The sequence below is a fragment of the Mobula hypostoma genome, chromosome 9, assembly GCF_963921235.1.
Source record: "Mobula hypostoma chromosome 9, sMobHyp1.1, whole genome shotgun sequence".
NCBI classification, from domain to species: domain Eukaryota; kingdom Metazoa; phylum Chordata; class Chondrichthyes; order Myliobatiformes; family Myliobatidae; genus Mobula; species Mobula hypostoma.
The window spans coordinates 33,470,167-33,485,360 of record NC_086105.1 but is presented as its reverse complement, the minus strand read 5'-3'; the positions used below and the strand labels follow the sequence as shown (position 1 = coordinate 33,485,360).

The 15,194-nt window shown below is 37.7% G+C and overlaps 1 protein-coding gene across 3 annotated transcripts in view; it reads right to left on the bottom strand.

Annotated features, from left to right (window-relative positions):
- Positions 1-1,594: 1,594 nt before the first annotated feature.
- The window catches only part of dcp1b (decapping mRNA 1B), a 70,707-nt gene continuing 57,107 nt past the window's right edge, over positions 1,595-15,194 (bottom strand). For 2 of the 3 annotated variants that reach the window (XM_063058028.1, XM_063058030.1), the window contains exons 6-9: positions 13,396-13,536; positions 8,038-8,883; positions 3,486-3,743; positions 1,598-2,080 (exon numbers count right to left, since the gene is read on the bottom strand). In XM_063058028.1, the coding sequence (XP_062914098.1) occupies positions 2,006-2,080; positions 3,486-3,743; positions 8,038-8,883; positions 13,396-13,536 (1,320 nt within the window). In that variant the 3' untranslated portion in view covers positions 1,598-2,005. Of the gene's footprint in view, positions 2,081-3,485; positions 3,744-8,037; positions 8,884-13,395; positions 13,537-15,194 lie in introns of all 3 variants that reach the window. The other variant, XM_063058029.1, reaches the window with a different exon arrangement.

The window sequence follows — 15,194 nt, the reverse complement described above, 5'->3', positions numbered from 1 at the left end:
AGCCCGGAGATGCAGCGTGGGCCAGACAGTATCGCAATGGGCAAGACCCTTGCCTACCAGATCAGATTGTCAGATGAATGGGGAAAGTGCTTTATGAAGTTATCATAGATGGAGATTGCTGGATACACATCAATCAGTTGCGGACACATGCTTCCATAGGCATGACATGTTCATTGGGCAGATCATCAAATACAGAGCTGGATCTTCATCTCCTCCTGGAAGGGTTCAATTTATATCAATCGAACCAAATGCCAGCACCAGCACAACTGCAAGCAACATCACAACAAGAAAGTGACAGCCTGCAACAGCCAAGTATTAATCTCCAGTGTAAACTGGTTGTTTCAATCCAAGCCAACCCTCGGTTCAAATCCTACAGGTAATCATATTCAAGGCAGAGGTGTTATTCTAGCCGAAACAACCAACACCTGCTGCTCAGCTGGCAGCCAATCCAGGCTGACTTTCACTGATTGGTCATTGTTCCTATCAACGTCTTGAATGTTCTTAAGTAAACTATTTAAATACTTATGCTTTGGGATGTACTGCTGGAGTTTTTGAGATCTTTATAGTTATAAAGGCCTATTTCGTGTTCCAGCTTTGTTCTATTGCCTGGCTTCAGGTCTCATCAGTTGTTCTCGGCAAGCAGTTTTTAGACTGTTGTAAGAAAGACAGTGGTACTCCCCAGGGACAGATGCTGGCATTACTGGGGTGTATTTTGCACTCTGGTGCTGGAGCTACAATTTCAAAATAATTGTGAAACTCCAATACTTAGAGCTGTAATGCACATTGATGAAGTTTGTGATACACTTAAAGAGCACATGAATAGGCTTCTAAAATGTGCAGCCTCAAGCCAGATAAAATATAAAACAAAAGACACACACACACACACACACAGTATGGCAAAACAAATACTGTCATAAAAGCAAGCAAGACCTGGATGGTTCATTACAAAGATCATATCATTTTTTAAAAACCATAGGAGGCAGTGTTTTGGCCCATCAAATCCATACTGATTATCACAGAAACTGCATCAGTCCCATTCGTCTATTTATTTACTGTACCATATTTTTTCCGATACCTATCATCTCCCGACTTTTATTCTTCTGCTCACATGCACTAAAGGATAATTTACAGTAGTCAACTAACAAACAAACCAGAACATCTTTACAATGCAACAGATAGAGTAAAATACTCAGTGAAAACCGACAGGGACACAGGAAGTACAAGCAAATTGCACAGCATCTGAGGACAGGATCAATCCTTGGTTGCTGGAACTGTGAGGCAACAGCACTAAATGCTTTGCCACTGTACTGTCCCTCCAAAGTAAACAAGTAATTGTGCACTTTTATAAAACACAACTAGACTATTATTTTTGGTTGTGGTTATTATATTTTAGGAAGAAAAAATGGAAATATTTTAAGAAGTCTTTGCAAAGATTTACTGTAGTTATTCCAGAAGTACGGAGTTTATAGGAAAAGAAAGGAGAAGCTCAATTTTCTTTCTTAGAACAGAAAATCGTCAAGTGTGCTCAGTGTACTGACTGTTCAAGTGAAAAATTTACGGGATTTACTCTGTAATTTAGGAATGGAGTGAGATGGAAAGAGAAGTAATAGTACTAATATTTATTTCCCATTAGACAAGTAAAGGTAAATTTCACTGTACCAATATAGGTGTTCATAGCTGGTACAATGACAAACTGATATTGCATTTTATTTGTTCAATGAAAAAATACAACACTGATTTACCATGAATGGTAGTGTACAGTTGTAATTGGTTCACCAGAAATTTCAATTCTTCTTTAAATTATCTTAATCATAGTTAAAAATAAGCCTGATCAGCAATTAATGTTATCCAGTGTGAAAAGAAGAACTTTAAGTAGCTCAAGCAAAGACAACAGTTTCAAAAATAAAACTCTTAAAAAATAGCAAGAACATCTTTAGCAAAGTACCATCTGATCATCTTCATCAAAATAAATCTACATTTACATCTTGTATCCAAACTTTCAAATTTACTTCTCTGCTGCAGTGTTTGTCTGGCTGATGAGATAAGCTTCATAAATGACATTCACAAAATTGGGATCATTCTGAAATACAAAATTACAAAAAGATATGCATTAAAGGTTATCCAAAATTAAATATTTAAAGGAAGATTCAAAATTAATTGCAGCAATTTTGGAATATGAACCTCTCATACAGAACAGATAAATTTAAATAAACTGAAATAGTGAACCCAATTGGCTGATAGATCTCATGAAAGTCCAAGAAATTAAGATTGTCTAAGAAACCTCATCTTTAATAGGCTTCCATTAAATTAATGTCAAATAATATTCACATTTGCTACTGTAAGGAAGTTTCTCAGATCTACTCACAAGATTAAATTGGTTATGATATGATTTTATTCACCCATTTATGATTCATAATTGATCACAAAAGGTAAAACAGTAACTATAAATTAATCTAACTGTTGGGACTCGGTCATAATTATCCAGGTTGATAATTTAACAATGGATTAGTTTTTATTAAACAAGAAGTAACCAGCTAAGTTCTGTTTTATGAGTGATTTTTTAACTCTGAAGTTAGACTGATACCCATGTAAAGTTTAAACAAAATTCTTTTTATCTGGCCAAATGAAATCCCAAATGGGATGGCAGAATTTGTTTTTTTTTTAATTGCTACAGACTTGAGAGCAAATGTTTCAAATGACAGCAAAATAATTGCTGTGCTTGTTTCTGTCTGGATTCATAAAATAGCAAAATGTATTGCCTTAGAATTCGGATTTAAACTATTTTCTGAGAAATGACTCACCTAGCAAATCAAATCTTCAGTAAAAATAAAACCACAAAATTAGCTAAGTTCCAGTTTTAAACAGAGTTAGGGTGATTGAGAACTTTGCAAATCTCTGCATTGAATTTGGAAAAGAGCACCAGGTAGCCAAACAGCAGTAGTACACACTTTGGCTGTATGGAGGAGGCATAGATGCAGGGAGAGGATTGCAGCTCCCATGTTAACTCTCGAGGATATGCATATTCTGGTCAAGGACACAAAAACTAGAAGAAAGGTTCTGTACACCAGTACATTAGGTCACCAGTAGCACAATGTGCTCGTAATGCAATGCAACCCAAGCTGTTACACATGGTTGCAACATGGAGATTTCTGCATTGAGATGGATGGAAACATGCATTATGCATGTAATTACATAATTAGGGGCAGAAATGACATCAAGGACACATCAGACAGGGTAACAAAAAAAAAGCGTGCTCTGTGTTTGCAACTGACACAACTTCAGGCTTAGCTTTTCTAGAAACGTTCTGCAACACATTCTGCTTCAGCTGAACTTGAATGTACCTAAAATGGTACGAATGTGTTTAACAAGTGGATGATACACAATCCTATTTCTCAGCTATGACTTCTAAATTCATTTACAGGGTCACTATATACAATGACCAGGGCAGTTCTTCCTCCAAAAGTTTTAACTTGAAAGACTTATACCTGCAACAGGTACAAAAGAGTTTCTTGTAACTGAATCTTGGTAAGCACATTTGGCCCTTTACTTGTTTGCTCTGCAACCTGTACAGACGGAAGCAAACAGCTATGCAGTGGTTTAGTATCTGGTTTGGTATCACACTGTGGTAAAGGCATGGTATTTGCATCTGTCATTGGCTTTCCCACAGCAGACTGAGAGAACACCATAGGTGACATCAATAGCGATGGCACCACTGTTGCTGGAATACGTTGTGGTGAAATTACCTAGTCAGAAAAAGAAAGATAACACAATTAAAAGATACACTAAAATAAAATTGTAGTTAGAAACAATAAATGGATCACCACTAAAATTACAAGTGCATAATAATTTGAAAAGTTATTTTTATAACTGTTTTTCTTAATTGTCATGAACTACACCTTGTTAAAGGTTTGTTATTCCCTTCCCAGTTTCTCTTAGTTTTAATATTCTCTCAATCCGTCTGATTTTTCCAAGTTCTGTGATTTGCCAATAGGTCTAGGTATGTGGAAGTATGCTTAAAAAAAGTAGAGCCACATAATAAATAGGATCAGGAGTATATCATTATACCACTCTAGCTGGTTCTAACTTTAATAAGATCAGAATCAGAATTATTATCACCAGCATGTGTTGTGAAGTTTGTTAACTTAGCAGTAGAAGTTCAATGCAATACATAATATAGAAGAAAAAATAATAAAAAATCAATTACAGTATATGTATATTCAATAGATTAAAAAACACTGCAAAAACAAACAATATTTGTTTAAAAAGTGAGGTAGTGTTTATGGGTTCAATGTCCATTGAAGCTGTTCCTGAATCGCTGAGAACTCTCAATGGACATAATTAATAAGGTGATAGTTTATGCTGTACCCCAGCACCATCTTGCTGGGCTGTCTGCAAGTCTCCTCATTCTTTAATATTCAGAAGTTTACCATATTGCAAGGTAATAGGCATCTCAGCCCAATGAATTCATGTCAATCACTAAGCACCCACCCTCACTAATGCATTTTATTCTCCCCACACCCCCATCAGCTCCTCCACAGACTCTACTACTAACTTGCATACTCAGGGCAAATTTACAATGGCCAATTAATAATTGAACCTGGGTTGCAAGAGCTGTGAGTCAGCAGCTCTACTAGCTAAGCCACTGTGCTCATCTCTTTGAATGTAGTCAATTCACAAAACTACATGCTAGGAAATTTGAAAGATTCTCTACCCTCTCAATAGTATCCAGATTAGACTATGCTTTATTGACTACAGCTCTGACTTCAATACCGTAATTCCAAGCAAACTCATCTCCAAATTACTCGAACTGGGGCTCACAGCATCTTCTTTTGTAACTGGATCCTTGACTTCCTGACCATTTGACCGCAGTCAGCAAGAATAGGCAGGAATACTACCTCCATGATTATGATCAACAGAGCCATGTCCTCAGCTCCCTATTCTAATCCTTGTACAATCACGACTGTGTGGCCAGATATACACTAAACCTAATCACAAAATTGCAGATAATACCACCATTTTAGACCAATCTTAAATAACGATGGGTTGGTGTACATGAAAGTGATCGAGCACCTATGACATGGTGCTAAGACAAAAACTTTTTCCCTCAATGTCAGCTAAACAAAAGAACTGATCATTCATTTCAAGTGGATACTGTACTTGCTTTTATTTATATCAACGGGGCTGAGGTTAAGTGTTGAGAGCTTCAAGCTCTAAAGAGTGAACATCACCAAAAGTCTGCTCTGGTCCAAGCAGATTGATGCCATGGCCAAAAGATTTCAACAGTGCCTCTACTTCCTTAAAAGGCTAAAGAAATTTGGCCCTTACCAATTTTTAATCGATGCACCACAGAAAGCATCCTATCTGGAAGCATCACGCCTTGGTGTAGAAATTGTTTGCCCATAACCACAAGAAATTGCAGAGTTGTGGATGCAGCACAGCACGTCACACAAAAAAAAGAACAGAGCTTCCCCTCCATGGATGTTTGTCTATACCTCTTGCTGTTTTGGTAAAGCTGTCAGTGTAATCAATGTCCCCATTCATCCTTGACAGTCTTTCTTCAGGCCCTCCCATTAGGCAGAATATACAAAAACATGGAAGCATGTACCACAAGCCTCTATCCTGCTGTTGTAAGACTATTGAACAGTTCCCTGGTATAAAAAGATGGTCTCTTGCCCTGGCAATCTACCTCACTATGACCATGCACCTTATTGTTTACTCACATTGCACTTTCTCTCTAATTGTAATACTTTATTCTGCACTGTTATTGTTTTCCTTGTTCTACCTCAATGCACTGTTGTAACGAGTTAATCTGTATCAACAAAATGAAAGACAAATTTTTCACTGTACCTCAGTACATGTGACAATAGTAAACTAATTTACTAATTTATTCAAAGCAGAAGCAGCAAATATTGTTGAATACACAAGAGTAATTTTACAATTTATAGTTCATAAGGACTCCTACAGTTCAATTTACTGTTGGTCATATTGTTTTCTTGTGAGTCATCAGTAAAATTTCATGTTCAAGTTTAAATGCAAAGTGTTGTAGTTCAGAAGACAAAGGAAGGTAGGACTTTCACAGAGAAAGGTAGGGCCCTGAGGAATGTTGCAAAACAGAGGGACTTGGGAATACTAGTACATAGTTCCTAAAAATGGCATCACAAGTAGACAGGGTGGCAAAGAAGGCTTTTGGCACACTGATTTTAATTAGTTAGGACAACAAATATCACAGTTGCAATATTATGTTGCACTTATACAAGATGTTGGTGAGGCCACATTTAGAATATTGTCTTCAGTTTTGGTCAACTGCTGTTGGTAAGTTGCCTTTAAGCTAAAAGGAGTGCAGGGGATATTTACAAGGATGTTTCCAGGACTCAAGAGTCTAGATTATAGGAAGAGGTGAAGTAGGCTGGGACTGTATTCAATGGAAGGTAGAAGAATGAAGGTGAGCTTATGGAGGTGATAAGAGATCATGAAGGGCAAGGATTGGGGAGAAAGGTTGTGTGCATTGCTCTAAACTGAGGAATCAAGAACTAGAGTACAGAAGTTTCAGGTGAGAGGGGAGAGCTTTAATGCAAACCCGAGGAGCAACTTTTTCACTCAGATGATGGTCAATGAGTAGAATGAGCTGAAAGAGGAAGTGGTTGAGTCAAGTACATTAACAACATTTAAAAGACACTTAGAAAGATACATGGATAGGAAAGTTTTAGAAGGATATGGACAAAAAAACGTGCAAATGGGATTCTTGGTCAGCATGAACTAGTTGTACCAAAGGGCCTGCATCGATGCTGTATGACTTTAAATTTTTTGTCATTAGCATAGATAACCAGTGTATAATAGGTTTACATACCCAGGGTGGAAAGGTCATGAAAATTAGAATTTCGCAGCAGCAGCACAATACTTTGTTTACTTATGCTTGACATGTTTACAAACTTAAATAAACATGAATTACGTAAATATAATTATACATAACTGACACAAAATAAATATACTGGCATTAGACATAAAATGAGAAAGAGAAAATTAGAATTAAGTAATGTTAAGGATTTTCAGTTTAGTTCAAAAACGTGATGGCAGCGGGACAGATGTAGGGAGACTCTCGACTAATATAGAACGTGTAGGAGAGAATGTAAGAAAGAAACTAGCATGTCAAAAAAGGACCATTAAACACTCTTAGATTAAAGAGCATCACAAAAATTCTATAAATATATCAGGAGAAACAGGATTGTTAAGGAAAGAGTTGAACAAAGGAGAAAACTATGTACAGAGCTGGGCAATGTGGGCGAGGTCCCAAGTGAATACTTTTCATCTATATTCACCAAGGAGAAAGAAATCAAAGATATTAAGTTTATCGAGCAACACATGGATAATCTGGAGCAGGTCAATATTATGAAGATATCAAATGTCATAAGACACATAATAGTTGATAAATCCTTCAGGACATGTGAGACCTACCCTAGGTTGCTATGGGTATTAAGGGGGAGGGGGAGATAACTAGAACCATGATGGGGACATTTTGCACCTTCATTAGCCCCAGGATAGGTACCAGAAAACTGGAGGACATTTCATTTTGTTCTTTTATAGAAGAAGGGCAGCATGAATAAACCAGTTAGCCTTATATCAGAACTGGGATTTCTCTAGTATTTTCCCTAAGAGATAGGACTCATGGACATTTGGAAAGGCAGGCACTGAACAGGGATAGTCAGTATGAATATCAATATGTCACCATTATCACCAATATGATCAGTTAGAGTGTACAGAACTGTATACCAAAGAATCATTATAGGTGTTCCCAAACTGGAAACCATGGATGAACCAGGAGATCCACTCCCTGGTCCAGTCCAGTTCAGAGGCTTTACAACAACACTACTTAACTCATTCACATACTGTTACTTCAAATTTTTTTCTTCACATTTGTTAATTTTTTAAAAAAGTTATTTGATTAAATTAGATCTTTGTAGCATTAACAATGCTGGTAAAACATCTGATTACTTCTCCATAGAAGCATACTCAATTCGCATCCAATTTGTGCTTTCTTACCTGAAAAAGGTTATGATTCTGTGAATTAATAGTTTTGTCTGCCTGAGAACTAAAAGGCTTCAAAGAACAATTTGGCTGATTGACCATAGGTAGTGGTTGAGCCGAAAATTTAGCTGCAAGAGTCAATTTTCCAAAATGTTGTTGCTGTTCCTGTTGGACTATCTGCAGCTTCTGAAGTAACTCATGAGGAGATATAATATCAGACGCTTGACCACTGCCACTATTTACCACAGAAGTTCTCTTTGTCTGGTCCAAAGTCAATGCTTTAGGATGAATTTGCAGGCTGGAGCTATGATGGGTACGATGAGGAAGAGCAATAGGCTGTGTTTGAGACCCATTCTGAGGTCTGCATAATAAAAGTTCAGACTGCACTGTTGAAGCACAAGATGTAGGAACTTGTGTCTGGGTAGGATGTAGATTTTGAAGTAAGTTACAAGTTCCAGTGGAGAAGAAAGGACCAGTTTCAGTTAAAGAGTTTTGCTGTGGGAAAACATTTCCCATTGAAGAGTGCCCTTGTAACAGTCCTGTTAATGATTTGTCAACACTTTTTTCTTTTTGACTTTTACAGGGGCAATTTTCTGGTAACTCAGACACGGGCTGAAGATCAGCCCCACGACTCATCAGTTTCTGAACAGCAGGACAAAACTGTTTTTTAGTAGATTGTGAAATTTCATGTTTTGGCAGTCTCCGAGGCTCCTCATAAGACAAAGAACGCACCACAGCTGGTCGACTGAAAGCTTTGTTTTTGGATTCCTGTAATTCATTTGAAATATCCTTTGAAGCAGGTCTTTCTTGGGTACCAAACAAAGCCACCAAATTCAACTGTTTTCCTCCTAGTTCTGCAATCTTCAATAAAAAGAAACACATAATTAATGATAACAATTCAATGGAAGAAATAAATAAAAGGTAGAAATAGAAAAAATACTTGCAGCAATGGTTTCATTTGGAAAGAAATTAATACATTAAATAATGAAACAGTAAGTAGAAATGTTAGTAAAATACTTCAGTACAAATCAAGTAAACTACTACAGCTTCTGAAAAGAATAAGATACAATCAGGTACATAGTAGCAATTAAAAAGATATAATAAAACTTGAAAATTTTCAGACAGCGTAATAAAAAGATTGTTTAAGCAGCACAGCAGACCGTCAAAATAATCTGTGAAAAATTAACGTAAAAGATATTGCAACTGACACACCAAAATACAGGCAACTAAAAGTAAAACAAAAGTGCAGAAAAAAATAATTAAATCAGAGATTACACAAGTTATTAAAAACATCTTGTGAAAGAAACAAATTGTTGAAAATAAGATAAAGCAACAGAGAAAATTACTATTACTATAAAGGCAATATAGTGCATAGCAGATTTTCTGGAATGAGAACAATGTTGAAAAAACTGAAGGATGAAGTAGTACAAAAAGTGCCTGTTAATCAAACTTAAAGACAATTTTTACAGAGAACACAGATGGAACCTATATCAAAAACAAGACTGAGTGAAACGCATTAAATTCTTTATAAGAAGTTACTACAGGTCTTTGCAAGGTCCAAGCTATCTTTAAACTTTCAGAACAAAACATCAAGAATCAGAATTCATGAGCACGACAAAAGGTAGAAGTGTGTGTGTGTGTGTGTGTGTGTGAGAGAGAGAGAGACAGACAGAGACAGAGACAGAGAGTGAGAGAGTGAGAGAGACAGACAGAGAGAGAGAGAGAGAGAGAGAGAGAGAGAGAAAATGTTTTAATATTAGAAGAATCAAGGGATGTGAGGGTAGTGGCATTAAGGTAAAAAAAAATTAGCCCTGAACTTATTGAATGGTGAAGTCGGCTGAAGGGGCCTTATGTCCAGGACCAGCTTGCATCTCTCTTATTCTTGTATTTTAAGTAGACAAGGGATAATGACCAGATAATCAATTTTAAGGATGCTGGCTAAGAGATATGCATTGGCTAAGATCATGGTGGACTCCCTGTTTTCCTCAGAGTTAAAATAATGATATGTTTCATCACCCCCTTGCTGCTCCCTTATATATTTACACTAAGCCAGCCTACACAGTGGAATTTAGAAGAATGAGATGAAAGATTCTGTAAGGGACTGACAAGGTAGATATTTCTGGATGACACAGAAAGAGGATATTTCAACTGACTTGAGTACATGCTGCCTTATTCCCCACAAATCCAAACTAATTCTCACCACATTTATTACCCCAGCTACATACTTAGAGCAATTTATAGTAACCATTTACCATATCAATTTGCAAGCCTTTGGGATATATGAGAACCCAGAGTACGCACATGCTGACACAGGGAGAACACACAAACTGCACACATCTTATACCAGATATCAGGATTGAATCCAAGTCACTGGAGCTGTGAGATGATAGGTCTATTACCTGCACCACTGTGCTGCAGTGTATAGAGATCTGCTTTCTGTAAGTGGCTAATCTACAAATGTTTGTAGAATTAATGAATGAGCAGCCTGCATTATGAAATTTCTACATTATCAAATGTTGCAAATCTTTGTAATGTTTCACCACAGAGGATTGTGGATAAACCACGTTTGAGTAACTTCAATAAATGTTTGGGGATCATGGGAATTAGATGGTGTTAGAAGGGCTAGGAAAGTGAATAATGTATATTAAGAGTCATGATCATACTGAATGACAGATCAAGCTTCAGGATGTATGGCCTAATCTACGTTTCCATGTTTGATGAGTTTAGTTCTCATGCAGGCATCTGGCTACAAATTTCATTTGTATTATAATGAATGATGAAGATTAATGTGGGCAAGACTGACTCTGAGCCACGCAGCACAAAAGTGACTTGTGAGGAACATTTTGAGAAGTTTTGAAAATTGTTTATCTAGATAGCTGACGGCAGTAGTGAAGAAACCCGAAAACTTAGGAGATTGACTACAAGCCAAATAATACTTACAATTTGATACCAATAGTGCCCAGAAAGTCAGACTTCCTTAGACTAAAAGTAGATGGAGATTGGCAACAGAGTAATGTACATTCTATCTGAACTAACGCTAGAAGTATTGGAAATAAGGTACTGAAATTGAATGCTAACACAGCAGCAATATCAGGAAAATAGCTAAATCATAATGGTGGAAAGGAACAGTGAGTTCCACACCCACCATGATGACTCTTCTTCCGCCACCTCTATCTCCGTGCCTACTTCTTTGGCAAGGACTCTCCATACTGCACCAATGACCCCTTCTCCTGTCTTCAACCCTCCTGCTCTTCTTGAAGGCCCCACTCTGATCTTCTGCCTGCTGTAGATCTTTTCATTGCTAACTGCCAACGGGACATAAATCGTCTCAACTTCACCACTCCTCTCTTCAATTCCAATCTCACTCCTTCTGAATGCTCTGCTCTCCACGCTCCCCGCACTAATCCCAACCTTACCATCAAACCCGTAGATAAGAGGGGTGCTGCAGTAGCCTAGTGAACTGATCTCTACCTTGCTAAGGCCCAGCAACAACTGTCAGACACCTGTCTAACTTACAAGCAAAAGAGAATCCGCAGATGCTGGAAATCTAAGCAACACACACAAAGTGCTGGAGGAACTCAGCTGGCTAGGCAGCATCTATGGAAAAGAGTACAGTCAATGTTTTGAGCTGAGACCCTTCATTAGGACTGGAGAAAAAAGAGGAGGAGTCAGAGTTAGTCGGGGAGCGAGGAAGGAACACACGGTGCTCCCAGAGTGGCTTCCAGTATATTGGTGATTCTGCTTCACCAAGCACCTACCAGAAAAAGCAGGATCTCCTAGTGGCCGCCTATTTTAATTCTACTTCCCACTTCCATTCTGGCATGCCTCTGCTACTACTGCGACGAGGCCACACTCATTTCAGCTGGGTAGCCTCCAACCTGATGGCATGAACATCGATTTCTTGATCTCTTCCCCTTCCCCCACTTTCACCATTCCCCATTCCGTTCTCCCTTTCTCACCTTACCTCCTGACCACCTCCCTCTGGTGCTCCTCACCATTCCTTTCAATTTTCTCTCTTCCATGGCCTTCTGTACTCTCCCATCAGATTCCCCCTTCTCCAGCCCTGTATCTCTTTCACCAATCAATTTTCCAGCTCTTTACTTCAACCTTCCCTTTCTTCCAGTTTCACTTATCACCTTGTGTTTCTTCCTATATATAATCCAATCACAATTCTTGATGTAGCCAGAGAATATGAAGGTACAAAAATGCAGAACTATATTAAAAAGACAATTAGAGGGACAAAGGAAATCTGGAGAGAAAAACATCAGACAGAAGTCACACCAGTGAAAATACTAATATTTCAGTAATAACTAGTAATAGAACAATTAAACAAGTGGTAAGAAGCATGAAATATACAAACAACACAAAATTGAATACAAGGACAAATAAGAGCTAAGGTGAATATTCTTCTATATTTTTTATAGGGACTATGCTAATAAGTTAATAGCATCTACCCTCAAAAAGAGAAAATGATGACAAAAGTAATGAGCTTGATACAAGTTAAATCAGGAGTGTAATAGATAAAAAGGGGGTGAAACAAAATCATCCCAGAGATAAATGTCACTGTTCCCTTAAAAAGACAAGGGAATAGGCACAGATAACTATTATGACAAAAGTTATGTCCGGCCATTCAGTAGATAACTACAGATTGTATAAAGAGTAACGTTTCCATATTCAGAAGAGGCAACACAATAAGGAGAGAAAAACACATTTACTTTAGTTTTGTGTGAGCTAATGTAAGTGATGATCAAGAAGAGTATTTTTTGAGTTCAACCATACAAGTAGTATTTAACATGGAGTCAGAATGGAGTGCTACATGATCAATCTTAATTACTTATCAACACAAAGGATAGACTTCCAAAAAGACTGGCAATACAAACCTAGTCTCTTTAAAAATTTTCTTATGTATTCAGTACTTAACAACTCCTTTTTAATATAGTATGGGAATTTGTAAGACAGTACAGACTGAAAAAAGCTGGCTAAAGTGCCTGCACAAATAGTCTGAAGGAGCGTGGTATACGTTTAAATGTAGCCATATAAATGAGGAAAAGATGTAGAAGGGGTTTTAACAGAGACTGCTGAGTAAGTGGCATCAGGTGGCTTACACAAGTCTGAAATTTATTGAAGACCTGCTTTTGCATTCAAGACAGCCAGCCAAAGCCACCATTACTCAGCCCAATGATAATAAAGCTGGAAGCTGACAACCTCAATAAAATAAAAATAATGCAAAAGAAAGTTGGGACAAGGGATCTTCTGCAAACAACCATAAGAATCATGTACAAATATCACATTAATACAAAATAGCATTATTTTCTAACTCATAAATTTTACAAGCAGCACTAATATATAACTGGTGACCTTTAAACCAAGTACCTTGTCTTGTTGTTTTGATTGTTGATAACGAGCATCTGTTCCAATATCAGTTAATTTAATGGGAATTGGTTTGATCAGGTTTGAATTGTCAGGAATGAGACTGGAACTAGTTATTTGTTTTGGTTCAGTGGATTGTTTGACCTGAAACAAAAATTAAGAACAAATTATTAAGACAATTATTCCAAACATTGGTGCTCCACAAGGCTGTGTTTTCAGCTTCATTCTCTTCTTCCTGTACACTCATGACTGTGTGGTCAGATTCTGTTCTAACTCCACAAATAAGTTTGCTGATGATACCATCATAGTGTGTCGTATATCAAATAACGATAAGCTGTACAACAGGAAGGAAATAAAGAGCTTAGTAACATGGTGTGTTGACAACAAACTTTCCCTCAATGTCAGCAAAACAGAAGAGCTGATCATTGACATCAGAAAGGATACCAGTGCACATGTTCCTGACTGCATCAATGGTGTTCAGATTGTGAAGGTCTGAGAACTTCAGGGTCCTAGGAGTGAACATCACCAATTGTCTGTCCAGGTCCATCCACGTAGATATCACAGCCAAGAAAATTCACCAATACCTCTTCTTCCTCAGGCAGCTAAATAAATGCGGCATTTCCCCATCCACCCTTACCAACTTTTATCAATGCAACAAAGGAAGCATCCCAATTCATTATGGCTTGATATAGCCATTGCTCTGCATGTGACAGCAAAAGAAAGCAGAGAGTTGTGCACACAGCTCAGCATATCATATAAACCAACCTCCCCTCTGTGGACTTCGTCATTACTTCTCAGTGCCTCAGTAAGTTCCCAGCATAATCACAGACCCCATTCAGCCCAGACATTCTCTCGTCTCCACTCTTTAATCAGGCAGAAGATACAAATACTAGAAAGCACATACCACCAAACTGAAAAACAACTTCTACCCCACTGCTGTAAGACTATTATATAGTTCCCTATTACAAAAGGTTGGTCTCTTGACCTCATAATCTACTTCACTGTGATCTAGCACCTTATTGTTTACCAGCATTGCACTTAGACTGTTAAACTTTATTCTGCATTGCTATTGTTTTACCTTGTTCTACCTCAATGCGTCATGTAATGATATGATCCGTATGAACAGTACGCAAGACAAGCTTTTCATTGCATCTTGGTACATGACAATAGTAACCAATCCCAATAACTTAAATATCATTATCAGCTACTTCAGTTTACATATCACTGCTATATGTCGTAAAATTCATTGATTTGTGGCAACAGTACATTGCAAAACACAACAATAAAAAAGCTATAAATTGAGGCCCTCCATTGGTCGAGGTTGACTATAGATATTGTGTCTTATATTGCATCTATGTGAGAGGTAGGGTAGTAGAGCAAGCTGTTGCCCATGCAGCAGGCTCCTCCTCTCCACACAGGTGATGGATTCAGAAGAACTACAGAGAACTACATTAAATTATATATTCAGAAAACTGATGGTAGAGGGGAAGAAGCTGTTCCTGAAAAGTTGAGAATGTTTCTTCAGGCTGCTGTACCTTCTCCTTGATGGTAGCAATGAGAATAGGGCATGCCTGGGTGAGGGGGGCCTTAATGATGAATGCCGCCTTTTTGAGGCATCGCTTTTTGAAGATGACCTGGGTGTTGGGAAGGTTAGTGCCTATAATGGAGCTGGTTGAATTTACACTATCTGCAGCTTTTTCTGATCCTGTGTGTGATCCCTCCATGCCAATCAGTGATACAAACAGTTAACCCTGCTTCTCATGATACATCTGTAGAAATCTGCAAGTTTTTGGTGAAATATA